The sequence below is a fragment of the Paramormyrops kingsleyae genome, chromosome 5 (assembly GCF_048594095.1).
Source record: "Paramormyrops kingsleyae isolate MSU_618 chromosome 5, PKINGS_0.4, whole genome shotgun sequence".
In the NCBI taxonomy this organism is placed as follows: Eukaryota; Metazoa; Chordata; class Actinopteri; order Osteoglossiformes; family Mormyridae; genus Paramormyrops; species Paramormyrops kingsleyae.
Window position 1 is genome coordinate 15,710,620 of NC_132801.1, and position 27,034 is coordinate 15,737,653.

Below are 27,034 nucleotides of genomic sequence, written 5' to 3' on the forward strand. Positions count from 1 at the left end.
CAGTGTCCTTTGTTAGGGTATCTCTGGGTACAGTGTCCCTTGTTAGGGTATCTCTGGGTACAGTATCCCTTGTTAGGGTATCTCTGGGTACAATATCCCTTATAGCAGTAACTTTGGCTAAAGTATCTCTGGCTATGGTATCTTTGGGTACAGTGTCCCTTGTCAGGGTATCTCTGGGTACAGTGTCCCTTGTTAGGGTATCTCTGGGTACATTGTCCTTTGTTAGGGTATCTCTGGGTACAGTGTCCCTTGTTAGGGTATCTCTGGGTACAGTATCCCTTGTTACAGTAACTTTAGGTAAAGTATCTCTGATTATGGTATCTCTTGGTACAATATCCCTTGTAGGGTATCTCTGAGTACAGTATCCTTTGTTAGGGTATCTCTGAGTACAGTATCTTGGAATACCAAGTTCAAGTTTCACGTCTTATTTGTTACATACACAAACAGTGTATGTGTTTGGTGCTTTTTCCATCTGCTTCATGGGCTGTGCTCAAATGGGAAATTCATAATAAAAAGAAAAATGGTCAATAAATAAATAATAACATTAAAATAACATAATGTAAGTATGTGAAGTGGCCAATCATTGTGTGAAGTGGCATGTCAGTTTTTGGACCTTCTCATTTAGCATACAGGCAGCCTGAGGGTAGAACCTTGTTCTGCGTCTCTCAGTGTCCTTCAGGCTGCAGTAGCACCTCTCTGACCACATCAGGGACAAAAAGCCATCAGTGAGGTGGGTTGTATCTTTTCTCTTTGTTTTCTCACTATACCTCCCTAGGTCAGTGTTTCCCAGTCTGGTCCCCACATTTTTTTTGCAAAAATGTGGACTGTCTAGCAGAGAGTTGGGAGGGAGCAAAAATGTGGACTGTCTAGCAGGGAGCTTGGAGGGAGCAAAAATGTGGACTGTCTGGTAGGAAGCAGAAACATGGACTTTTTAGAGATCTCTAACGACTGGGTTGGGAAACACTGCCCTAGGTGACCTGCCAGTTAGAGAGAATGCACCTCCCTCCCAAATTAGGTGATGATGTTCAACAAACATGCCCTAGGTGAGGGTTGGACTCACGGCCTTTGCATTACTTAGTTTCTGTGTAAGCGCATGTGCTAACCAATTGTTCCACTGGAGCTCCACAGTATTGTGTGTCTAGTTACGGTATCTCTGGGTAAAACCTGAGTGAATCTTCTTCAATATAAATGGTAACGGGCAGGTAAATGGAAACTGTTTGTGGATATCTGTTTCCATGGTGATGCAGAAGTATGCTGACTGTAAAACTGCAATCTCATAATGTGGATAAAATATACATATACACACACACACACACACACACACACACATGCATATATCCATCCATCCATTTTCCAACCCGCTTATCCTACTGGGTCGTGGGGGGTCCAGAGCAATCGGCAATGGGCACGAGGCAGGGAACAACCCTGGACGGGGGGTCAGCCCATCGCAGGGCACATGCATATATATATATAAACAAATATATTGTGCACCTGCCCCTGAAAAAGTCTCTGCACAACCCGGCCCTGAATATGACAAACAACAATTTATACACTCAAGGAACATTGCATCTATCATACCTCCGCCCTCCACATTGTACTGTGGGGGCCCACTGCGATATTTTGTCAGGGAGCCCAGAATTCCTAGCTACACCCATAAACTTGATGTAGCATTAGGCTGCTTAAATGTTTACCCTTTTTAAGATCACTAATTGTTAGAAACTAGGGCAGGGTGCATGGTATTAAGCTTTTTGATAATGTGTCCTTCAGACGGAAACAATGCGCACACGCATCACTTTTTGTGTGGCAGTATCAATTGCTCTTTGTATAGTTCCTAGTGTGAATAGTCACCCCCCCCCCCTATCTGCTTTACCCATGCAGCATGACTCAGGGGTCCCAGTCTCGCATGCCCAAGGGATCAGTCATGCACACTGGTTATCATTCCAGCCCATTTCCTGTCCTCAGTGGCTCTAGCACATTTCTGCAAACACACTGTTTTGATCATTCAATCTGCATTTAAACTGTTTGTAGGCCACAGGATGTAAACAATGACACAACTGCAAATTTAGACTGGCACAATGCAACATCCCTCACCAACCCACGGAAATTGAAACTAATATACGCTGACCACATTGCAAGTGCAATAACTCTGTTGCAGAAGAAAACATTTTTTCTACATATGTTGGGGGGGGAAACTGTATAAGTACATTGAACACAGCTGGGTACTTTCCAGGGTTCAGGGTCGTATCAGGCAGGACACCTATGTTACTCCTTTATAAACCTAAAATTAGCTACACCAAAAGCACTGGAGCAGTTTGCAAACCCTGTAGACTATTTACAAGGTAATAAAACTGTTACATACATGTAAATGCATGTGCATGTGTGTGCAGACTTGCCTCGAATTGAAAATCTCACACCAGCTGTCCAAAGTCGGCAACTCTGAGGGTTACTGTCTTCTTCACACTACTAGACATGCTTTTTGCATGTAGTTAATTTGCTTAAGTATCACTTTCTAAATCAGGATTTTGCAGGCAAAATGACTCATGTACACTGAGTAATTTAATTTGACTTACGTTTGCAACTTGTCAACATTACAACCAGGTGCCAAGTGGCAGGTAGAGTACATCATGCTCTTTTTCTTAATGAATCATTTTCTCTAAGTCAAGTGTACTAGGAAAGTCAGCGTCCTTATTTTATAGTGATGCGTTTGCACTCATATACATATACCATTGCTGAGGGCTAATTAAAATTGTGACTGACCAAAACCAATTGTACCTAAAAGTTCTCTAAGTAGTCCTGGTTATGAATTATGTCACGCTGATGATGTTTCCCCTTTTGGACTTTAGTTCCACTTGGAATCTTTCCAATGCAGAGTCTGACGTCATTCCTACTCTAATGCTAATGCCCATCCACCATTTCGCTCACTACTCTGACTGCATACTTTAAATCTTGTTCTCAATTTCCCTGCACATGATATTGTTTTAATCACAGACATGACTCACGCTCACAGTAACACCATTCTTAGAGGGAAAAAAATATATATCAACTACATTATGGCAGCCAAGGACATAACTTTGGTTTGAACATTGGGGGGACTGAGGTCTCCACCCATTTAGGGTGAGACATAATTATTGGGGGGGGGGGGGGTATTAACTGGTTTTGTTTATTGGGGGGGGGGGGGTTACAACCCCCCTGTAATTTAGGCGCATGAGGGCAGCACAGCATATATGTATCAACTCTATGTATATATGGGATAATAGAGGCGCAGTGGTTAGCGATGCAGTGTAAGAGCACTGCAGGCGAGGGTTTGAATTCGTGTGTGCAGTGCTCTGCAGGGTACTCCAGCTACTGCAGGCAGCCCAAGACCATTTGTGTCAATAATTGCCTGCAGTGTGTCATTACAAGTGTGTGTGTGCATGTGTGTGTGAGTGTGTGAGCACTGCTATAGACTGATAACACAGCCAGAGAGTCCCCTACTTCTTATGATAGGGTCCAGGCTACCTGTGATTCATTATGGGTAATCAATATGGACGAATGGATGGATGGATAAACATATATCATCTCATGCTATGCTATAACTTTTGAGCCCCTGTTACCAACATTGTTGCTTGCTTATTTTGTCACAAGCTTGCAAGCAACATCTCGAAACTTTTAATGGTCCAGGATTTTAATTGTAGTGGATAAATGAGGAGAACTAACAAATAAGGCATTTTCAGGCTTCTTAAAAAACTTGTTTCAACTCTAGTATCCAGCACACTAGTAGAAAATAAAGAGAAGCCATGCAGAACCAATATATCTAAAGTTTTTGATCCCAACACCCAATTTGTTGTGTAGAAGAAAAAAATACTTGCTGGAATAAATATATCAGCATGATGAAGGCAAGGAGTTAAAACAGGTAGACATTTGGAGAGAGGGCTTTCAGGCAGACATATGTTAATGAATTGTATATATTCTCCTTCTACTATCACATTTGCATTGACCGGAAAGACCCACCTACTTACACCACATCATAACAGACATGCGTATTACCACTGATCTGAGGACAGCCCAATAAATGTGCATTTCTCTCCTGAATCCTCATTAATTCTGTGTCTGACTAATACTGTCCTAGAGTAATAGACTTAGAGCTTCCATTTCTTACATCTTCAGTGTCACTGACGACAGCCATGTTCTTAAAACGTGTTTTGTGATTCACTAGCAAGACTCAAGCGAAATGTGTGAGAGATGAATCAATCCTGGACTTGTTTTACCATTTTTCCCTCTCTCTCTGCTTCCCCCTACTGGATGTTGTTAAAGTCCTGTCTCTGGCGTTTTCACCCCACCTGGTGTTGCAACGTGCCCCAGCCGAGCGCCAACATCACGCATAAGAACACAGATAAACAGGAACAGGGCAATTACTGACTGAGAATATGACTGTTTTTGTTCAAATGTGCAGATCTTAAGGCACAGCAAAATATCATGCAGATAACCCAAAGCCAAACTCACAAACATGAGTCACTTGGCAAAATTTCCCCAATTACTTTCAGAACAAAGTACCAAAGGAGCCACAACAGAATGGGAGATGATTCTGGATTCAGACATAATTTAGGAAAGACTGAGGTGTACATTCATGTTTTATCTATGTTTTGTATAAGACATTGGAATCAATCCCAATGGGAAACTTTCTGATCTGGGGTGATGCAATGGTGCAGTGGTTGGTCCAGTTGCCTCACACCTCTAAGAGTCGGGTTCGAGTATCTGCCCTGGCTCCAGGCGTGGGGTATTTTATGTTCTCCCCATGTCATTAGGGGGATTCTACCTGGTACTCCACTTTCCCCCTACAGGCCAAGATCATGCTGAGGTTAATTGGAGCTATTAAATTGTGAATGGTGTGTGTACCGTGTACCTTGTGTTGGGTTGGCACCCCATGCTGGGTTATTCCCTGCCTTGTGCCCATAGGTTCTAGGATAGGCTCATGACCCTGAATAGGACATGTGGGTACAGAAAATGGATGGATGGAACTTCCCAAATTAAAAATGGAGGCCAACTGCTGGTTCAGCATCTTACAAAATGTACATTACCGGTCAAAAACTTTACATCACCCTCCATTTTTCCAGCTTTATTGAAATATATGCAGTTCAAGTCTAGAGAATGATCTGAAATACTATGAAGGCTAGGTTATGAAAAACTAAAAAATTATGCAAACTTAAAATGTATTTTAAAAAAAAAGAAACCTTTTTCCAGAGAGCAAGTGATGGTTAGTGATGGGTTAGTTTCTGCAGCGATGGACTTACATTAAGCCTTGGGAGTTGACGCAAACCCTCTATGCTTACAAACCCTCTGCTTGTATAAAAGCCGTGTTGGAAGAAGCTGTATTACTACAGCCTCTGAAGCATTATTGGGGCTGCACTGCAGAAAGTAGTATTTTGCTGTAATAATGGCAAGAAAAGGGTAATTAACAAAGGAAGACAGACTGGCAGACCCTTATAACCCTTAAAAGGGTAGATCTTTCTTTTAGAGAAGTTGCTTAGAAAGCCAAGGAGTCGGAGATTACAGTATCCGACACTGTCAAGATGCATGAGTGAACCGGAGGAAACAGGAAGAGGTTTGCGACTTGCACAGTATCACTGAAACCCAGAACCAACAGGACTGCCACGACCTTTTGCAACACTATGCAATACCTTCTAGTCAATGCCTAGGTGGTCAGCTTCGATGGTGTCGATCGTACAGCAAGATAAAGATCCAAAACATACCTCCAGGTTGTGTTAGAAGAAAAGAACAAGACAGTAGGCTTCAAATAACGGAATGCACAGTTTCCAGACTTAAGCCCCATCGAGCTGGTTTGGAATGAACTGGACAGGAGGCTGAAAGCAAAGCAACTTGCAAGTGCAACACATTTGTGGGAACTTCTGCAACAGTGCTGAGAAGAATTTTCTGAAAAATATTTAACTTCCATTGTAGAAAAAAATGTGCTATGATTGTGTTTGGCTGTTATATCAGAAAAGCTGGCTACTATGATGGGTCAAAAATGTAGATTGAATTGTGTTAAACAAAACAATTCCATGATTTATTTTTCACTTTTGACTGGTAAGGTGCTGACATCTAATACAGAATTGGTTCAAAATAAATATGAATTTGTGAACAAAAATGACCAGTATAGTATAACTAAAGAAAAGAGCATCATACTTTGCCAAAAAGCTTCGTTGTCTTGATTACAGTGACAGATAGGGAAAATTCTGAGACAACTTCCTGCATAATATAGGAATATAATAATAATATAGGAATTACATAGTATATTATTATATTATTACAAATAATAATATAGGAAGTACATATACTTCCTATAATAATATAGGAAGTACACAGTAAAATTGTAGCCCATGTGCGTGTCATTTACAGTTGTCACCTCTAGCCCAGTTCCTTGTTCTACAAGCATTACAGTCAAAAACATACTCTCAAAATGTATGTAGCATAAAGGCCCTTTTCAGCATAAAGTCCCAGGTGATATCTGTCATGATTTGTCTGTAGGTTCCTGGTTTTCATTTACCAAGCTCAATGAAGCTTGTTGTGTGATGATATGATAAGTCACCATAGCCTGTTTTTACATGCTTCACTGTACATACTTCACTGTACATTGTTATTCAAAGAATGTCTAAGAGAATCTATTTTGAAGTTCTCTAACATACATTGGGATGGAGTGGTGATTCTGAGGCTATGGCTCTGTACCAGCAACTGGAAGGTTGCTGGTTCAAATCCCGTGAATGCCCAGAGTGATTCAATTCCGTTGGGCCCTTGAGCAAGGCCCTTAACCTGCTGTTGCTTCATCCTGGGTATGATGTTAATCTACATCCAGCCCTATAAGGAGGTCCTCCAATTTATAGGGAATAACGTGGGGGTTGGTGGCAGGATTGGCACTCCAGCCACCGGAAAAAACTCACACTGGTCCATTCGGACTAGTGTGGTGCTGAGGTATCACAAGGCTGCACTCAGGTTCTGTGTGGTGGGTGTGGCACCGCGCTGTAATCAGTGTGCGCTCCTAACCTCTAACATACATTAGCAAATTGCTAACCTAGTTTGGTTACCAATGACACCATCTTAGAAGGGAGCTTACTGTGACAGTGATGCACTGTATTGACGTGTAGCAGCTATTCCTTGTTCCTGGAGTTTGGTACATACTGATGAGTTCTGTGCGCCCCAAGTAACTCGGACCCCAGACTCGTTAGTGAGAAAGACAGAGAGACAGCATCCACCACTGGTTGTCTGTCTGTGTTTGGCATCATTTACCCAAAGAGAACCTCGGTTTATTCTGTGTGTGCCTTCGAAGGGGAACACTATGTAAAGTTAGTCAACCATTAAATCCCCTTGTCATGCAGTTAAATAGTACTTCACAATGTGATCATAATCCCGCTACTCTCGGTTCGGTTTGGTTACAGAACAGTGTTGTTGAGGCAAAAGAATGTGAGAGTGATCCACGGTCTATAGTCTTCAAAAATCAGAAGCTCATTGTGTTATAACAACATTAGTTAGTGTTTTGACTTTTGCATATTGGAGACAGTCTGTGCACCACTTTAAAAAAAACCATAATAATCCAAATCCAACTCGGCAAACTTGAATACAGTTCAGCTGCAACATGAGAACCTTTGGGAAAAAAGAAAGACACTTTTCCCTTATCATATTATGGTAGAAGTTGCTGGAAGTTAGGTGTAAATTCTGACAAGCTTCACAGGGCACCTAACAGAGAAGGACATTTCTGTGGGCTGGTGGGGGGGCGGGGGGGGGTTGAACAAAGAAGAATATTCTCCTCAGCCCAAGAAGTATTATGCAACATATTTCTTAGCAGAGACCCTACTTCATATTTCACCCCTGGGCCTGCGGATTCCTCAGGCGTCCCTGGAAACTGATTCATTCTGGATTCTGGGGAGTGTGACCTCCGCTGGGTTCTGTTGACATCAGCTTCCAGCTCTCCCTCTGCATTAACTGTATTTATCACTGCCCATATATGGAGGAAGTGTCGTCACTGCATGTATTAAATGTATGAGCTCTTTTAGCAATAAAGCGGACCGCAGCTGTGCAGGGTAACTTATCTAACTAAATCCAACCGTTTAGGTTTTTGGCACTGCTTAAGTGCATTAATGAATGCACCCGTACTGTAAAAAGTATTATAAATAAGAGCAAAAAGCAGAGTCTTCTCATAAACTCTTATTCAAGAATAATATTTTACCTTCAAACAATTTAGTGAAAAGTACAGTGCATAAATAATTTACATAAACATAGTTGTTTAAATACCACCACCTAGTGGTCATATTTAGTAATTCGATTTCCATAACACCTAATTCAGGGGTGTCAAACTCCAGTCCTGGGGGGCCATAGTCTTGTGTAGCTAAGTTCCTTCCCTGTTCCACAACAAATGATTCAGCTCAAGAGCTGTGTGGTAATTAGCACAAGGAGGTGCAAGGAGTTGATCAGGTGTGTTAAATGAGGAGAAACCCAAAAATGTGCATGACTCCGGCCCCCCAGGACTGCAGTTTGACACCCCGGACCTAATTGCAGGATTTTGGACCGTGGAAGGGAACCCACGCAGAAACACAGAGAACATGCCACCTCTGCATACACATAGTGGGTGGGATTCATATCCCCGACCCTGTTGGTGTGAAGGCTCTGTACTCCTGGCTGTTCACTGATATAACTAGTGGTGCCCTCTTTCCAAATTTCCTGCAAACCTCTACTCTGTTTCATCCTGAGATGCTAACAGAACCCAGAGCTGCAGCCCTCAGGCTTTCTGAAGACATTTGACTATGATCACCTGAATTGTAAGACATAGCAGGGAACAGGATCGATGTGCTAAGCTAAAGGCCTGACATTGTGCTGCGTTAGGAGACCCAGGGAATGAAGAATTGGGTTCCTCTCACCTATGATGTACTGTTGACTGTGTGAGTGTCTTTATTGCCCTCTGGTTGGCTGCCACGCATGAAGGGGGAGTCCTGTAATAAATGAATCAAGTGGCACGCTGAGAGAATAAAAGAAGAGGGAGGGACCCTGCCTTTGTACCCTTGAGAAATTTAATTAATTTGAAATAATTCAATGAAATACCCAACTACTTAACTGAGGAACACAATAATGAATAAATGTCAGCTGAATTGACAGGCTTCTGTTATGCTAAGGCTCTTTTTTAATTGTGTTGAATCATTGTATTTGAATGAAGAATTAAGTATTTTACCAGGGATAAATTTGTACTTTGTGATTTATGAACATAACTTTAAATGGAGAGAAATTACTTAATAGATAGATAGATAGATAGATAGATAGATTGATTGATTGATTGATTAATTGATTGATTGATTCCAAAGGAAATTTAGGCATCCAGTAGCTCGAAAAATACAATGGCAGAGACAATAATACACACGGTAATAGAACGAGCCCTACAAAAATTTGGAACGTAGATGGATTGGTCTGGCTTGGGTTGAGGTTGCTTAGGGTTGTGTTGGTGTTGCTGGTGTTCCCAGAAGGAGGTATTTCATCTTGCAGAGCACCCTGGATATTATCGAGGGGAGTCGCAGCGCACAGCTTGATGGCAACTCTGGTCTGTACCGGGAACTGAGAAGGACAGATGTGAGGGCTCTGGGGGCAGATAAGGAGATGTTTGTTAGAGGGATCTGCGAACAAGTGACACACCATCTATGGTCTAGCGACCCACATCCTGGCACTGAGGCTCCTTATCAAGTACAAACGTAAAAATTTGGGAGAATCTTTTTTTGCAGCCTTTGTCGATTTTCGTAAAGCATACAATTCAGTTGATGGAGCTGCCCTGTGGGATATCCTGAGGCCTTGCAGGATCCCCCTGAAGTTGCTGAACATCATAGCCTATCAAGCATTCTGTCTATCATGTGTTGTTCCCTGTCGATTCTGCGGTTCATCATGGGTGTGTTTTTGCTCCTATTCTGTTTAGTGCTTGCATGGGCTGGGTGCTGGGCAGGGTTGTGGTGTCCAGCGGCTGTGGGGAACCTGTCAGTGAAGAAATATTCACTGATCTTGACTTTGCCAAAGATGCTGTGATCTTCGCTGAGTCAATGGAGGCTCTGAACAGGACTCTCAAGAGACTGAGCAAGGAGTCTGAGTGACTGGGATTGCGGGTGTCCAGGATAAAAACCAAGATCCAGGCCTTTAATGACCTCTTGGACACAGCCATCAGCAGTGTGTCTGTCTGCGGAGAGAATGTCGACCACATTGAGAGCTGCACTTACCTTGGTTGCGACATTCATGTCTCTGCTGAATCTTCATATGAAGTCAGTAGATGGATTTGGAGAGCATGGAGGGTCATGAGGTGACTGGAAAGGGGTGCGCGGCGCTCATCTTTGTAAGAGGACAAAGGTCCAAGTCACAGGCAATATCCAGTGAACTGAGATGAAGACTTCACTCCATTGGTACTGTGTCTCTTCGGAGAATCCTTGGGTATCGCTGGTTTCATCATGTGCTGGATGCAGCAACGCGCTGTACCAGCCTGACCTGACTGGAATGGGGGCCCAAAATGTTTAGCGGTGCCCCTGGGTATAGTGTACCTTGGATAAAGGTGCCAGCTAAGTAAAGAGACATTGCCTAACACTGGTAACTTCTGTAAGAGTACAGTACTACATTTAATTGCAGTAAATGACGGAATGTAGTAATGAATTCAAGTAAAATGTTTAAAAAAAGATTTTGGTTTAGTTTACAGGAAATGGCAGAGAAGTTAAGATATTTCACCCAACGGTCACATTACGGAACTGATACATGAATGAACTTAAAAAAATAAATAGAGACAAACAACAATTTTATTCAGTTTACTTGAATTTATTTTATTCAGTTATCTTCAAGACATACAGTATCGAGGAGACATCACTAACATGGGCTACACAAGAAGCCTAAACAAATTACACGGTTTAGTTCTTCAGCAGGAAATGCATGGCTAATGGCCATTAGTGATTCTACTCAAATATCCCAGGCAAGATGATTACAGTGTTCAAAATAGAAGCTGCCGGTTTGTTCTGCAATTCGGGAGATCGGCCGGGCGCCTAAGTGAATCTCTTAGGTCATGGTATTAAAGATTAAACAATAAATACTCAGAGGAGAACCATAGATTTTCCGGACTATAATAATCGAACAGAGAACATGTTATTGCGATCGTCCGCTTTTCTCCATCTGTGACAGGGAGGAGGGGGCTGCAGTATGCCACGTCTGCTCCGGAGAGGATGAGAAAGATGAAGTCAGTCTCTCTCTCTCTCTCTCTGCGAAAGCGTACTAAAGGGAGACATCGGTGCAAAGCACGGAGAGGAGGGGGGGGGTGAGTGAGATAACAGCTGGAGACCTATGAAAATACATTTTTTTAAACCTTAAATCGTCCGCTGTTTCAGACTCAGAGGCTGCGGTGCGCAACTATCGCGAAGTGCGAGTCCTACCAGACTTTTTCCCGATTAAGACGTGCGCACAAAGCGGATGGAAGGAAACAAACGCTTGTTTTCATTTCGCATGACCGCCAATTACATTTAAATCCATTAAGCGTTACTTTGCGATCAGTGTTTCGCTGTAATTTTACTGTTTTTGATAAATTGAGCAGATTGGACGTTGAGGAACACAAAGTCCTGCATTTTATATTATTATTATTACTATTACTACTACTACTATTATTATATTTTATACAAGCGGAGGTGTAGTCCTCCAAAGTCAGGACGGTCGTTTTATCCTCGGCTGCTTGCCCGGTTTCGCCCCGATGATCCGGGGGCTGTGATGCGGGCTTTGTTCACTTTCCTCACAGCGCCGACACCTTTTTAATCACAACAGGAAAAACACAAACAACAAAATCCAAAGATTCTGTCGAGGAGAGGGCGAGAGAAGAGGATTTCCAACAGAAATAAACACTATGAGCTAGAAGGCGAAAGCCGGGGAGCAGCGTCGCAGTCTCTTAATTGCCCGTGGAAGCGCTCCTCCTCCAGCGGCTGTGCGCGCGTCCGCCCGGCGGCTGCTCTCCATGCTCAGTGCCGGCAGGATGGAGGACTTCGAGACGGAGGAAGAGGAACCGTGGTACGACCAACATGACCTGGAGCAGGGTATGTAGGCGGGCGCGACATTCGCAGACACCGGCCTCTCTATTGTACTTCGAGCCCACCGGGAAAGCCCGTTCGTCCGGCCAAACAAAGGTTTCCCTTTGACTGTGCGATAATCACAGCGAACCGCGTTATTATTAAGGCGTCCGGTCATTAAAACACAGTCATCCGTGCGGCACGACTTGGGTTGTTTTAAGCGGTGTTTGCTGCTAGCTCTAGTTAGCTGGTTAGCAGACGTTGGAGGCCTGGTCGCGGAGCTGGATCCGTGGCTGCCTGTCACTGTTGCATCCCATAGCCTGGACATCCTCGCAGCGGCGACAAAGGACGGGAGCTACTTATATCTGAGGAAAACAAATAAACATTAAAAGAACCTGAAATATCAGTGATAATGCAGGAGCGGACGTGGAGCAATCGGCACATGTTTGGGGACTAAAGAAAAGCCCTTGGCTAGGGTGCAGATGCAGCCCTGCGCGCAGATGTCAGCATGCGTCCCGGCAGTGCAGTGACCGCGACTCGCGCGCGTCCTTCATGCTCACGGTTACTCATTGTTCTCCTACTGTCTCTCCGGCTGCACCTTCATTGAAAATTTACTGTGCTTGTGCACTGATTCACTTTCAAAGGTTATTCACCTTTGGGGAAAATGAAGCACCAACATGCTGGAAGCAAATTTTTTAAATATATATACTGTATATATATAATTTAACGGGGAAACGGAGAAGTTTTACGTGCAATAATTAACCGCTAAAAATATAACGATAAGTTATAAAAGGCCATCTGCCTGTTAGTAAAAGGAAATGGAAATTGTGGTTAGCTTATATTTCATATTTCCCTTGAGGTCACTAAAATTGGACTGTGCCAGGTTAGGGGTCAAAGCAATTAAACCTGCACATATGTTTATTTAAATTACCTAGATTATTTACTGGTAAATATCACCTTTATCTAATCATTTACTGGACTAAGCCTTGTATGTTACCCCAGCTTTGTGAAATGCACGTACACACCCACAGTTTGGGAGATTTCTCAGGGTGCAGTTACTGTGAAGTTGCGATATTTTTGGTCTGCATTTGTTTCACTGTTAATCTAGGGAATGCAGAATAAGTGGCTTCAGGATTTTCACATACTGAAAACATTTCTTTCAGAAATAACACTCTTTATGACTTGCTCATTCATTTACTGTGATCTTATGAGACAAATCATATAGTTTGTTCAGTAGCACAAAACTAATTTCTCGTTTTTATTTTTGCTTTTCTGTATCCCACAATCCTGTTCAATGTATCACATGTCCTTTCAGGCTAATTATAACCATTTCCACCAAGGTCCCTAAGTAGTTGATGTTCTCTTTATTAGAGTAGCAGGGGAGAAAAGAGAATGAGTGAGAGGGAGGGAGGGAGGGAGGGGGGGTGCCTAGTTACTCTCCTCCTTGTGCAGTCAGTGATCCTCTGACACCACAGTGCGGGCAGCATCAGCCACCATGATGGTATCGCCTGTGCTGTGGAAGGGCTGAGCTGACGGACACTGTGACATTGCCATGAGGTAGCGACAGCCCGGGGACGCAAAGGTGGCTTTGGAGAGAAGCCACCTCAACAGATACGGGAGATTTGGGAAGGGCATAGGGCCAAATCAGGCCCTCTGGAAAGATGCTTGGAATTAAGCTAGAAACGTGGCTCGAGAGAGCAGGCGAGTCACTGAAAAGTGAGCAAATGCAGATGTGTATCTTGGAACGAAGGATGCCCTGGGAATGCTATGGGGAAGTGGGGGGGGGGGGGGGGGGGGGGGGGGAAGGGATGATGAATGAAATGAAAGTTGTTTTCGACTTGTTTTCATTGGCAGCCATCTGTGTGTTGGTATGGTGTGCTGCAGGTGGCCTTCACAGATACAGGTGGCCTTCACAGATACAAAGCGAACCGGAATTACACAATTGTTTTGTTCTATAGACCAGTGTTTCCCAATCTGGTCCTCAGGGACTCACAGCCGGTCCACGTTTTTGCTCCCTCCCAGCTCGGAGCAAAAATGTGGACTGTCTGAGAGGGAGATGGGAAGCAAAAACATGGACCGGCTGTGGGTCCCCAAGGACTGGACTGGGAAACAGTGCTACGGACACTTCAGCTTGAGGTTGTAAAGTTGTGGAAAAACATCGTGAGTTGCTTAGTTGCAAAGAGGAAAAACAACCCAGGCATTTCAGTTAAACTGAGAAAATAAAACTTTGGAAGGACTGCAGAATTATAAAGGAATTGCAGCATTAAATGTGTGTAAGTCTCTGTCAGCAGCACCAATCTTTTCACTGACATTTAGATCACAGGTGTGACACCAAAACATAATCACAAGCTTGATTTTAAGCAAAGTGATAATCTTTTCTTAAAATGCTGAGAGACCAGCGCTTTTAACTGCATAGTTCAGAGAAGCACCTCGTTTTACAAATACCTCACATCCTCTGCATTGTCCCTCACAGTCCTGGCACGATGGGTGAAGGATTCTGCTGCAGAGCAAGCAGGTAATGCCAGAGGCATATACACAATGCCAGATTCCAATTCTGTGCGACTATGCACCTTCTGTTTGTACAGTTTGGAAGGACACAGTATTTTTTTTATTATTGATTTCATTTTTCTTGTTCACCTCAGGCTGCTTTTCTGATGAAGTGTTAGCGACCCACTTCCCTCAATTAGAAAAAAATCGTACTTAAAATAAACGTGTCATTTTCTAACTGCCTCTGACTCTGTTTCTGGGTCGTGAGGCTTAGTATTCGGAGTGTAAGTGAGGTCGTGGGTCATTGCAATGCTGGCGCACGTTGTCGATTGCTGGTGCTCATTGGCCCCAGGACGTCTGCGCCGATCAATCGGCTCGATTGTGGTCGACGTGAGGAAGAGCAGGGGAAGGAGCCTGTGGTCTGAAATCTCCTGAACATGACCTTTTGTTCCCTCACAGAAGTCATTCCAAGAGGCCCATGTGTCCGGGCGTTTTTAATGTGAGCGACCCTCCTATCTGGTTACCGGAGGGGCTTCAGCGAAGCGTTGTGGACTCAACGTCTCTGGTCACAGCCCAGCACCGGCGTGTCCTATTTAAATTCTGCCGCGGGATCGCCGGACAGTAGTGAAGAATGGAGAGTCCTTAGCGGAAGAGCCTAGAACAAAAGCGTAGTGTGAGGCACAGTGCTTCCTTTGTTTCCCGGCATTCCCAGCCCCGATCGGCCGGCACCGCTGTGAGCTGGGCGAACATGCCTGCCGAGCTCCGCGTTTGACTCCGCGGAGCTAAGCTCGGTATAATCGGATTAGGGGACTCCAGGCAATGGCGTGGCCTCTCAGGCGGGGATTTCGGAGCAGGCGGTTGGGGACAGGGTGGAAGGGGACTGGCAAGTCCCACCAACCTGTTAGAAAGTATCTGCGTCCAATGGACGGCTACTAATTATTCAGTTCTATTCCGCTCTGGATCTACATTTGGGCTCCCTGCCACGCTACCCTCATTCGCTCTTACACCTGCTGCAGCCTCGCATAAATTGCATCAATGCAGCTCACTCCGGATCTTTTCTGTAGAAGGTGATGGGCCTCAGGGTCCGTCCGGCTCTCCATCGAGGCTCATTCACACTGCTTACGCGATCGATTGTTAATTGCGCTTTTCCTTGCCTGTCCTGACACGTCTAGCTGTGCTCATTTCAGGATGCTATATTATTGTTATTTTTAAATTCGTCGTACACACGGACACATATCTGGAACGGTAAGCGAGATTCTGTCCGAGATTCACCTTGTGTTTTTCACATTGTTTTCAGTGGAAAACCAAATAAAAATCACCTAAATGACATACCTGCTGGTCCTTTCACATGCTGAAGGACTCTGCTTCACTCTCCCCATCCGGTTTTGTTCAGTAGTGCCCCCTTGTGTCCACATCAATGAAGAGCACCCCGCCTCAAGAGCAGGATGACGGAAGCGGTTTGGGCAGTGACCTGGAGGCTGAATGGTACTGTGCGCGTGTGTGTGTGTCCCATGTGCCAAAAGTCGGCTAGTAAGGGCACATCAGGTGACCCAGTTTTTGGGGTCTCGGGGGAGGTGGCTCTGTGGCTCCTGTGCCATTTCTGTGCATTTGTAAAAGTGCAGTGTGCAGTTTAAATTGGGCTTTTTTTTGTCACCAGTGTCCTTGTTGGCTTTAGCCTACCGCTCGCAGGGCGTTCAGGGTACATTCTGTCCCTGTGTGTGTGAGTGAGTGATTCACATTTTTGTGTCGTTCATTAAGAGCCCGGCTTAGTCTCCTGGTGCCTGAAATAACTTCTTGTTCCACGTCCCAAGCGGTGGCCTTAGCATTAGCGCGTTAGAAACGTTAACATTAGCGTTAGCCAATTAATAACGTCAGTGTTGGCACCCCCTACTGGTGGTGGTATGGGTTTCCTGTGTTTTCCTGTTCTGTCTCTCTTCCCGTGCCGCCCACATCCTCCGTGGCTGCTGGGAGGAAGCCTGACAGGGTCTGCTCACCCCGTACCCCACGTAATCCGTCTGACCAGTGATAAATGAAGCCCATTTGCATGTTTCCATGGGGCTTCCTGGTACCCCCCCCAGAGTTAAGCCTGCTCACTGTTTGCTCGGCCCCGCTGTTGAATTATCCATGTCTGTGCTGTTTTTTGTTATCCTGTCTTAAGCATGGCAGTGTGTCACCATATTTAATCCTGGGAATTAATTATGTTATATTTGTTTTGAGACTGCTGAAGGGCACTTGGTCCAAGTGTATAAATATAATTTATATGCACACAGTATATATATATATTTTTTAAACACATTAATCAAGCAGCTAGACTGGAAGGAAGTTAAAGATGTGTATGAGATGTGAAACAGCCACTGGAAAGTGTGATATGCGGTAAAAATTTGGTTAGTTGATCCCCTCAGATTTCCTTTATCAATTCTAATAATTTTTATCATAATATACATTCAGCTTGTCAGAAATGCAGGTATAAATATTGACCAAGGCTTCCCAGTTTCCAGATGTAAATGTCTCGGGAGAGAGTGATGCTGGATCGACAAACTGATATTCTAGCTCGTTTTTTTTTTTCTGCTGACTGGGTTCTATTGGACACGTTTCATTGACCTAAAGAGAATTTAGACTGGGACATTTTTTCGGTTTGCTCTCATCCATCTTCTAAGCTGTCCATTTTCGGCCAAACGTGACCGTTGTTCCGCTGTCCTGTTGACCTTCATTCGGGTCTCCATGTCATCGGCTCCATCTCCTGACAGGCGATGGCTCTGGCATTTCCGTTCCGTGGCCCGGTCGCAAGATTTACTGCGTCTCGCTCTCCTTTGGTCGCTGATGCGTGGGCGGGTGACCCATGCTGCGTTTTTGGTACCCAGTGCACTTGGCCGGTAGGTTATAGGGTCGAGCCCCCCCCCATCAACCCCCCCCCCGGTACTGACTAAGATTCCCTGTGGATTCGGCGACATTGATTATAGTCACTGCAGATGATGCAGGGATAAGCAGGAATGGGGCTAACTGGGAACAGGCTTTTCGGCTGGGAGAGTGTAGAATAGGAGAGAAACAATATCAATGAAGCAAAACAGGAAGGCCTGGCTGGGCAAAGAACAGCGAAGAACATAAAAGCCTTTACCTATCATTGAGAATAAGAAGCCAGTGCTGTGACCCATGTGCCCTGATGCTCCCGCGTGAAATGGCCCTAGTCCTCATTCTTACACCTGCCATTTATTTATTAATCATTTAGTAGTTTGGGCCTCAAATGAGTGTGAGCTGCTTTTCCGCGGGAGATCGCTGACTGCGGCCGGGGATCACGGAGACGTTCCATGTGGGAGCAGAGAGGATTAGAAAGAGCAGCTTGGAGGGGCGGGGGTGGGGTCTGCTGAGGGACCCTGTCTCTCACTGCCTCGCTCAGAATGACAGCCCAATGGTGCTGAGTCATATGGAAATGACCCATGAGCGCCGCTCTGCTGGACGTGACCCTATTTGAATTATTAAGTCATCAGTCAATATTGCGCCCTTGCCTTACCTCTGAGCGATCATTTGCATACTGTTGTTGCTGATGTCAGTATGATTATGGATTTTTATTTCCCAAGCTGATCAGGAAGTTCAACCTTTTATATCAAGTTTCGGCACAGCTTAACATCACCCCCCCATATCCTCTTTCCTGCAAACCCCCCCCCCCCCCCCGCCCTTTTTTTTGTCGGACTCAGACCTCCACTTGGCCGCGGAGCTGGGGAAGACCCTGCTGGAGAGAAACAAGGAGCTGGAGGACTCCCTGCAGCAGATGTACATCACCAATGAGGAGCAGGTGCAGGAGATTGAGGTAGGGGGCGCTGTGCACGCGTGTTGAGTCTCACTGGTTAAGGGGCTGGACCTGTGGCAGAGATCGGAGAGAGCGAGTCGCCCACTGTGAGCCGTTTAAAGGTTACGGTGAGAGCAGAGCTCTCTGGAGTGCAGCAGCAGGTCCGTTCTTCTCACCGTCATGGCCGAGCGGCTGCCGTCCTCCTAACCGAGGGGGGGGGGGGGTGATAATCCCAGAAAGATGACAGTTAGACTGTTAAGGCCACACAGCAGCAACTGAGTGAGCGAAGCCTCTGAACAGGCTGCGCTGGCCCTTTAAGGCCAGGCGACGTGATTGGATCCCATCAGCAGTGATGGCAGGTGCCCGCAGTGAGAGCTGACGCACAGCCAAGGGGCAGCTTTCCCTGCAGGCTGAGTGGGGGGCTGCTTCCTGTTCAAGAAGCAGAGAGGCCTCTCAGGCCGTGGCCATGTGTCTGTGCATGCGCGTGTGTGTGAGTGTGTGTGACAGTCAGTCTTTTCCAGTGAGCAAATTGTCCATAATTATCTATCCTTCGTCATCGCCTGCCCCCTGGTGCTGCCTGTCGTCTAACCCGGTCTCCATGACTCTCCCTTTGGGCTATTAAGCAATACAGAGGCTGCGGGAAGTGGGCGGGGGGGGGCCTTCGGCACCCCCCACGCGATGACACGGACAGCTCTGCAGTCATGCGTCTTCATTAGTGTTACTGTTATTGTTGTGTGATTTCAGAGTGTAGACGTCTCCATGGGTAACCAGCGCACCATTCTAGGTAGTGCCCCAGTAAACCAATCAAGCTTAATTCCATTTCAACATTCAGACAAGAAAAAAAACAGGCAAATCCAGGTCTTTCTTGTTCCTCTGGGTATGTCGCAGCATCCTCTAAATTTTTAACCCACTCTTACTGTTGATTTCTCTGATAAGAAAACAACAAGAAATTGTACCTTGTTTAAAAATGTAAAATCTTGTTTTTTCCTCAGAATGAGGTGACAGACTTGTTAATTGTTTTATTATCTTTTTGTTTCAAGACTTCAAGACTTTTATCTATTTAGCAGATGCTTTTATCCAGTGCCGCCTAGAATCGGGAAGGCAGGGCCAGCCGGCCCCTGGGGCAGTTGGGTCTAAGGCCAACAGTGACATCACTGCGGACTCCAGGAGCTGAATCCCTGACATGGCGTTCATGGGCGCAGTGTGCTAACCCACTGAGCCACTCGCCACCCTCGGGAGTTATCAGAGTGGCATCGTCAGTGGCTCAAACTGATCATTGACATAGTCTGGTGGCTGCCTGCACCATGCCTGGGGGCGGAAGGGGCACGATGATGTCATCTCATGAGTGCTCGCCCTCACCTATCCATGTGTAATGCATCTATATTTAGAACATATGTGCACTCCATTGTATTCGCTTACATTTAAAAGCTATTCTCCATCCCATCCCCCCCAGCTGCTGCCTGGGAGAGGCTCTGGCCTCCACTCCCCCCGATCCTTTGCAGAATGGCCAGTTGGAACATGGAATGATGTATAAATTGTGCGCCAATGTGGACGTTTTGCCTGATAACAGATATATTTTTGTCTAAAATTACTGACATGGATAACTGGTTAACTTCTGAGCTGCACAAATATGCAGTAAAACTGAGGTCCTACTTCTTAAGGTTTCATAAATGCGTCTGGCAACCGCATCCTATAATGCAGGCAGTGAGACATCAGCAATGCAGCGCTGACCTGGGAGACTGGCGAGGTTCTGAGGGTCACACTGAGCAGCTCACGTTCTGTCCGCAAGAGAATTATTGAGTTCTGGGAGATCTAGTGCAGTGTTTCCCCAATCCAATCCTCGGGGACCCACAGTCGGTCCAGGTTTTTGCTCCCTCCAAACTCCCTGCCAGGCAGTAGACATTTTTGCTCCCCACTGTCTGTGGGTCCCCAAGGACTGGATTGAGAAACACTGATGTAGAGCACCAGAGTGCGTGCTGTGCACTTCTTGAAGCTTAACTTCGCCCACGACGTCTGCCTCCCACCCGTCCGATGTCGTGATGATCCACGCTAAGGTGGTGAAGGCATCTGCGGCTATTGAAGCCTGTTCAAAAGGTTTATAACATTTAACGTCCTTTCTTTTGAGGAGGAGAACAAGAGACCCTCTCGCTGGTATTGAAGTGCTGGTATCGGAAGAGCTGAATATTTAAACGGTTTCACACTTGTTCCTGTTTGGAAGTGGTTCAGAAAGCGATGTAAATAGCACCATCTGCTAGCCAGCCTGCAGGCATGGTGGCCATCTTTGTTTGTGGTTGCTGATGGCGACCATTCATACCAGATGATTGTCTTTTCATTCCCTGCAGCTGTTTATTGCTGAGCAGAAAAATCAATTAGCAATCATTAACCCTGGCATGCCCTCCGTTAGCGCTCACGATGAATAATAGTCGGTATGTTTTCTAATTGTACGGATTAGCATTAGCGAATGCAGGGCACCGGTATGGGCATGGATACCCTGGCAGATTCAGAAGGGGGCACAAGGTGACATTTTGTCAGGGGGCCCAGAATTTCTGGCTGTGCCCCGGAGCATTTGTACCTATGTACCTGTTTGCTGGAGCCACCCGCCTCTCGCCCGCAGTACCTGTCGAAACAGCTGGAGATGCTGCGGCAGATGAACGAGCAGCACGCCAAAGTGTACGAGCAGCTGGATGTCACGGCACGCGAGCTGGAGGTGACCAACGAGAGCCTGGTCTTGGAGAGCAAGGCGTCTCAACAGAAGATTGAGAGGTCCGGCCCGAAGTACAAACACATACACACATACAATGGGCAGCACTGTCACATGACCCTCCTCTGGCACGCTATTGGCTGGAGCCCACAGCTATGTCACATGACCCTCCTCTGGCACGCTATTGGCTGGAGCGCCCACAGCTATGATACCAAACAACACATTCACTCGTAGTACAGTTCACACAACACAGCACCTTTGTGCATTATAGTTACAATATTTACAGATACATGGGCTTGATTCAGACTTTTTGAACCAGTTTCACTGGTGTTCTATACATACTCCAATGCATAATTAGTAATATGCATTAAAATAAATTCTTTTTATTGGAAAACCAATTCAGCTGGTTCTGGGGACTCACAGGATGGCACCGTTATGTAGACGACCCTCGTACACCCTCATGATTCAACAAACCGGCAGATCATCAAGCACCGTAGCATCCTCGCGGAAGCTTGCGGAGCCCGCCGTGTGTTCACTTCCCGGGGGGTGGGGGTTTCAGGCTGACGGGCACCATCGAGCTGCTGCAGGCCCAGGTGGAGGCGCTGACCGTGCAGGTGGAGGAGCTGCGTTCGCTGGAGCAGCTGAGAGTGCGCCGACAGAAGAGGGAACGGCGCAAGACCATCCACTCGTTCCCCTGCCTGAAGGAGCTGTGCACTGCGCCCAGGTCAGGCGGGACCCGCATCCCATGCGGTTAAAAACGAGAACAAACCTAAAACTGTTATCTAGGTGTGGTTCAGAGCAGCCGAGGAGTGCTGTATTCATAATGGTGCGGCAGACCAGTACCCAGTGAACACGCCCGCTTATTAAAACAAACAAAAACCTCTCCAGTTAGCTGTTGGAGAATTTATTTTAGTACAACAGTTTTTTAATCCAGGCCACACATTGGCTAAGTGGGCAGCATGGTAGCCTCACACCTCAAAGATATTGAGTTTAGTCCCTTCCCTGTGTGTGTGGAGTCTGCAAGGGTTTCTCTGGGTAATCCAACATCCAGCCCAAACACCTGGTTCAGGTGAATCTGTCTCTCTGAGTTACATCCAATCTGTGGTGAACTGATGGATGGATGAATGGATTGATTGATTGATTGATTGATGGATTGGCTAAATTCCCAGTTGAGTATGTGCCCTGTAATTGACATTCTTTCCAGGGTGTTTCTTAAACTCCTTCCTTTGCATGCATGGGCAGGGTCACTTTAAGTGGGTATTAATGGAGTATTAATCATTCAGTCAGCAGGATCAGTTCTATCCTCCAATTAGGCAGCTTGTTTTGTCCATAGGTATGAGGACGGCTTTGTGATTGGCAGCACCAGGCCCCCGAGCTTGGAGGTGGAGCGGCGCCCCCTGGAGGAGGAGAACGAGCGACTGCAGGACACGGTGACATCCCTCCGGTCGGCCGTGCGGGCAGAGCGGGGGAGGCGCGAGGGAGCCGAGAAGGAGTGCGCTGCTGTCCTGCAGGAGTTTGCGCGCCTCGAGCAGCGCCTGCAGGGGGCAGAGAGCTGTCAGCGGCGCGTGCAGGAACTGGAGGCGGAGCTGCAAGAGCTGCAGCAGCTGCGCAGGGCCCGAGCCATTCTGCTGAGCGGGGAGGACGGCCTGGCGCAGACGCTGCTCAACAGCACACCTGAGACTGACACGCTGGAGGAGGAGCAGGGGGCGGTGCCTGGTGGGGAAGGGGGCGGGGTCAGGGGAGGGGAGGAGCTACTGACGTCCAACCCGGTGCGCAAGAGCTGCAGCGACACGGCACTGAACGCCATCGTGGCCAGGGACGCCTCGGGCCGCCGGCGGGGCAGCTATGCGCTGCACGCCAATAGCGTGCGCAAGCGGGGCATGTCCATCCTACGGGAGGTGGATGAGCAGTACCACGCGCTGCTGGAGAAATACGAGGAGCTGCTGGGCAAGTGTCGGCGTCATGAGGAGAGCATGCGGCACGCCAGCGTGCAGACGTCCCGACCCGTCTCCCGGGACCCCTCCATGAAGGACTGCGCCACGCCGGCCCCGCAGCCCGCCCCTGCCCCCACCCCTGCTCCCTCCACCCCTGAAGCCATCGAAAGCATCAGCAAGCAGGTGGAGGCTGTGGACAAGCGTCTGGGCCAGAACACGCCCGAGTACAAGGCCCTCTTCAAGGAGATATTCTCCCGCATCCAGAAGACCAAGACCGACATCAGCTCCAGCAAGGCCGGCTCCAAAGGAACCAAGAGCAGCAAGTGAACCCCCTTCCCGTCCCTCAGCTGTATCTCCACACTCCTGCAGCAACATGGATTCACATGAAAACATCTGACCTCTCTCGGCCTCTCTTGGTCTCTTTCTAGCAGGGGTGTATTTTTTTATAGACCATCATTACATCTTAGCTGCCTTCTTCTGACTTGCAGGGAGGTCCATGCTTTGGCCACAGTACGCAAAAGAAAGCCAGAGCAGGAAATGAGCCTGACTGAACAACGCGACCATCCCATTCTCCCGTCTGCAGTGCTTTCAGCTTATCAGAACCACAGTGCGGAAAAAGCCGGCGCATTAAAGGATCGAGACCATTGTGGTGAACCGAAAGGGAGGTTCCAGATGCAGGAGAAGGACCAGACACCAATTAGAAAAGCTTTTAACCTTTTTGTTTCTCCAAGGATGAGGGCATTGCACTTATGAGCTTGTTTAACCCTTACTTTGCAAACCCAAAGAGCATTATGATTGGTGCATTGGTACCGCTTCCCAAACACTCAGCTGTTAAAGCCTGTTCAATCAGATGACGTGTCAGACTTTGTGTGTAGTAACGGAAGCTTTTAGTTTGGTGTGTGCTCCTGATACCCACGAAGGGCCTGGGTTCGAGACCGGTCGGGAAGAGGTCCAAACATTTGAATGGATATGCATCCGTGGGTGGGGGGCGGGAGATGGTTAATTTCAGTATAAGAAGCGGAAACAATCCTGCCTGAGGACACAAAGCAATAGGCGGGCAGTACCATCAAAACTGTGAGGCCGACCCGAAAGGCCACAGCTGTCTTTGATCTGCTTTGTTTTGAGAAGAGCTATTTTTCTGTGTTTACTCCGCAGCACTGCGCTAATGCATAACACAGGGTGTGTGTGTGATTTTTTTTTTTCTTTTTGAATAAATGTTTTCCATTATTAAAAGGCCTGAGAAATCCTCTGGCTGCTGTCTTTTCCCCCACCTGTTGCGGAGAAGGGGCCATAGGGGGCGCTGTAGCCTTAGAATGATGTGGCACTTGATAAACTTCTGTGACTTAAATGATTAGGATCTATTACAAACTCCTCTCGCCATCTGTTTCTCTTTCCTACAATTTGGCCAGTCTTCCTCGCTGTACACGTACAGATGCGGGTTCATATTCCGACTTGCCCATACCTAGCTTTGCCGATGCTAGCCTCAGGTTAAAGGACAAAAAAATCAGAAATCACAGAACTGTGTTTAATGTAAATTAGCACGTTGTGAGTGGGAGAGGCGCAGGTTCCTGCGTGAGGCATAATTGCAGAAGCTGAGCTGTAGCGCTCTGCCCGGCGCTGATCAGCACACTGAGGGACCCGCTCCGCGGCTGCTGTCGGAAATCATTTCGCTCTACAGGAAAATATGCTGCGAGGCGGTCGTCACGTCACCGTGTTTTGCAATGACGAAAACGAGCTCTTTTTAGCCTTAGACTACGGACATTTTTCTACTTTCGCTCTGAACCGGGTGTCTTAGTCTCTGTTGCCGAATCCCTGTCTTTACGAAATGTCCCACAGGGTTCCGTATCACATTGCTTCTGAGCAGATTTGGGTCAGAGCTGGGTCCAACTTTCTCTCAGGGTCTTAAAGGGTTGCAAGGTCAATGAACTTAGCAATTGTAACGTTGGTATTGAAAAAGGGAGAGAATATTTTGGTTCGGGAAAAGTTTGCCAAAATGGAGCCCAGCTGAGCCTAAAAAGCTATGTATTTTTCTCCTCTAGAGACATCTTGGCCTTCCCTACTGAGATGTTCTCCACTTGCACTAGAAGATGCTCTTGGCCGTCTTATTTATTATTATATATTTATTGACATGTCTTTAGTGTCATCTCACTATCAGAGACTAACCTTTCATTTTGAATAGATCACTGAGTTATTAGAAGGAAAAAGTGCATTGTGAAGAATCTGAGGTGGAGTATCAAAGATTTTGATAACTAATGCAAACCTTTTTGAAGCTTAACTTGGTCGAACTGGCTTTGTTTTTGTTTTGCACATGTTGAATCTGTATGTTGGGTTGGTTACCATAGTTTTAGCCTTTTTTCCCCCAATGTAGCATTTGTCCAGAGTTACACATGAGTTACAACATGAGTTACACATTATGTATAAACCAGCCTGCTCAGTTCTTCCTCTGTCAAAGTAAAAATGTAGATGTTAACTTCTGTTCTATGTCATCTTAAATATCTCCTTTATCTTATATTCCATTAAAGAATTGCAGACAAGTTTCAGTGTGGATTTACTTATTTTTGTGAATGACTGACACCTGTTTGAGAGGGGGGCATATGCCATAGATCTTGCCCCACTGTCCATCAAAATATGAAATGAACAGTTTGTGTATTTCGCTTAGCAACAGTCTGTGTCTCGCCTGGTTAAGTGTCTGTGTTTGTGATTGGAAGATTGCTGGTTTGAGCCTAGCTTTGGCAGAATAGTGATGTGGCTGCGCCCATGAGAAAGGCCCTTGCCCCCCCCCAGCTCTGCATATGCAGGTGACTGCCCTTCACTGCCAAGCTTGCTCTCACCCACATGCGTGTAATGGGGAGCAAGATGGGATAAAGATGAAGGAGGTTAATAAAGTGTCGTCGATATTTTGGCTTTCATGATTAGCCAAGAATCACGAGTGTTGTCACACACAAAAATCCCAGAGGCTACGGGTGCAAGGCAGGGAACAACCCAGGATGGGGTACCAATCTATCACCAGGCATACTATTAAAACTACAAAGCTCTGTATGTTTTACAGATACACAGTTGTGAAAAAAGTTTTGCACCTTTTTGAGATGCTCGGTCACATGTTTTTTTCCGCAAGGAATAGCTGCACATGATTAGACAAATTGTGAGGGATCCCAAGTTACCCAGTACCACTGTCACCCTGGGGAAGAATTTTTCAGTCTTTCGCATTGTTGTTGAGGAATTCAGACCCACTATTCTTTGCAGAACTGCTTTACTTCAGACACATTGACAGGTTTGGACGTGCACTGCTTATTTCAGGCCCTGGCACAGCTTCTCTTTAATTTTGTTTCTTCTGAGCCATTCAGCTTTAGAATTAGGTTTAACTTTTGGATCATTGCCTTACTGCAGTGGTTCCCAACACAGTCCTCAGGCACCCCAGACAGTCCACATTTTTGCTCCCTCCCAGCTCCCAACACCTGTACCAGGTGTTTGGTGTTCTTGATTGGCTGGGGGCTGAGAGGGAGCAAAAATGTGGACTGTCTGGGGTGCCTGAGGACTGGGTTGGGAACCACCGCCTTACTGTATTACCCAGTTAGTCTCCAGCTTCAGGTCACAGACAGACGGACATTCTGCTTAAAAAATTTCCAGCAAAGTGCAGGATTCGTGATTTCATCAGTAATGACAAATCTTCCGGGTCCTAAGGCAGCAAACAGCGGCTGCTCACCATCACACTGCCACCTGTGTGTCGTTGTAGGTATGACGTTCTTTCTTTGGAAATGCTATATAAGCTTTACGCCAGACATAGCGACACCTGTGTTGTTCCAATATACTCCTCTGTCCATAGTACATTATTCCCAAAGGCTTGAGGATCACCCAAGTGTTTCTTTGTAAATGTAACTGAGCACTCATGCTACTTAAGGTAAGCCTATCCCTTCAATGATAGTAAATTATTGGCTTCCAGGTATAGCTTAGTTGGTAGATTAGGTTATGCTGGTGTTATGGGTACGAATCTGGCTTGAAGGAGGGCTTCTTTTAGTTTTTAGAATTAGAAGTCTTATTGTCATTATACCATGTGCAACGAAATTGCAAAGCGTCTACCCCTTCGGATATAACGAAGAACAAA

At 46.2% G+C, this 27,034-nt stretch overlaps 1 protein-coding gene across 1 annotated transcript; it reads left to right on the forward strand.

The window, feature by feature from the left end:
* The first annotated feature begins 10,903 nt into the window (after window positions 1–10,903).
* Window positions 10,904–25,466, forward strand: LOC111832911 (cerebellar degeneration-related protein 2-like). The gene is made up of 5 exons (XM_023790685.2): window positions 10,904–12,053; window positions 18,206–18,318; window positions 20,912–21,060; window positions 21,558–21,722; window positions 22,332–25,466. The coding sequence occupies exons 1-5, from the start codon at window positions 11,975–11,977 to the stop codon at window positions 23,257–23,259; spliced, it is 1,434 nt and encodes a 477-aa protein (XP_023646453.2). The 5' UTR covers window positions 10,904–11,974; the 3' UTR covers window positions 23,260–25,466.
* Window positions 25,467–27,034: the final 1,568 nt, after the last annotated feature.

Excerpts from the sequence above, each read along its gene's own strand:
- LOC111832911 (XM_023790685.2), top strand. The coding sequence starts at position 11,975 with ATGCTCAGTGCCGGCAGGATGGAGGACTTCGAGACGGAGGAAGAGGAA. Across the intron at positions 18,319-20,911 it reads AGCAGGTGCAGGAGATTGAG|TACCTGTCGAAACAGCTGGA; the intron begins GTAGGGGGCGCT and ends TCTCGCCCGCAG. Across the intron at positions 21,723-22,331 it reads GAGCTGTGCACTGCGCCCAG|GTATGAGGACGGCTTTGTGA; the intron begins GTCAGGCGGGAC and ends TTTTGTCCATAG.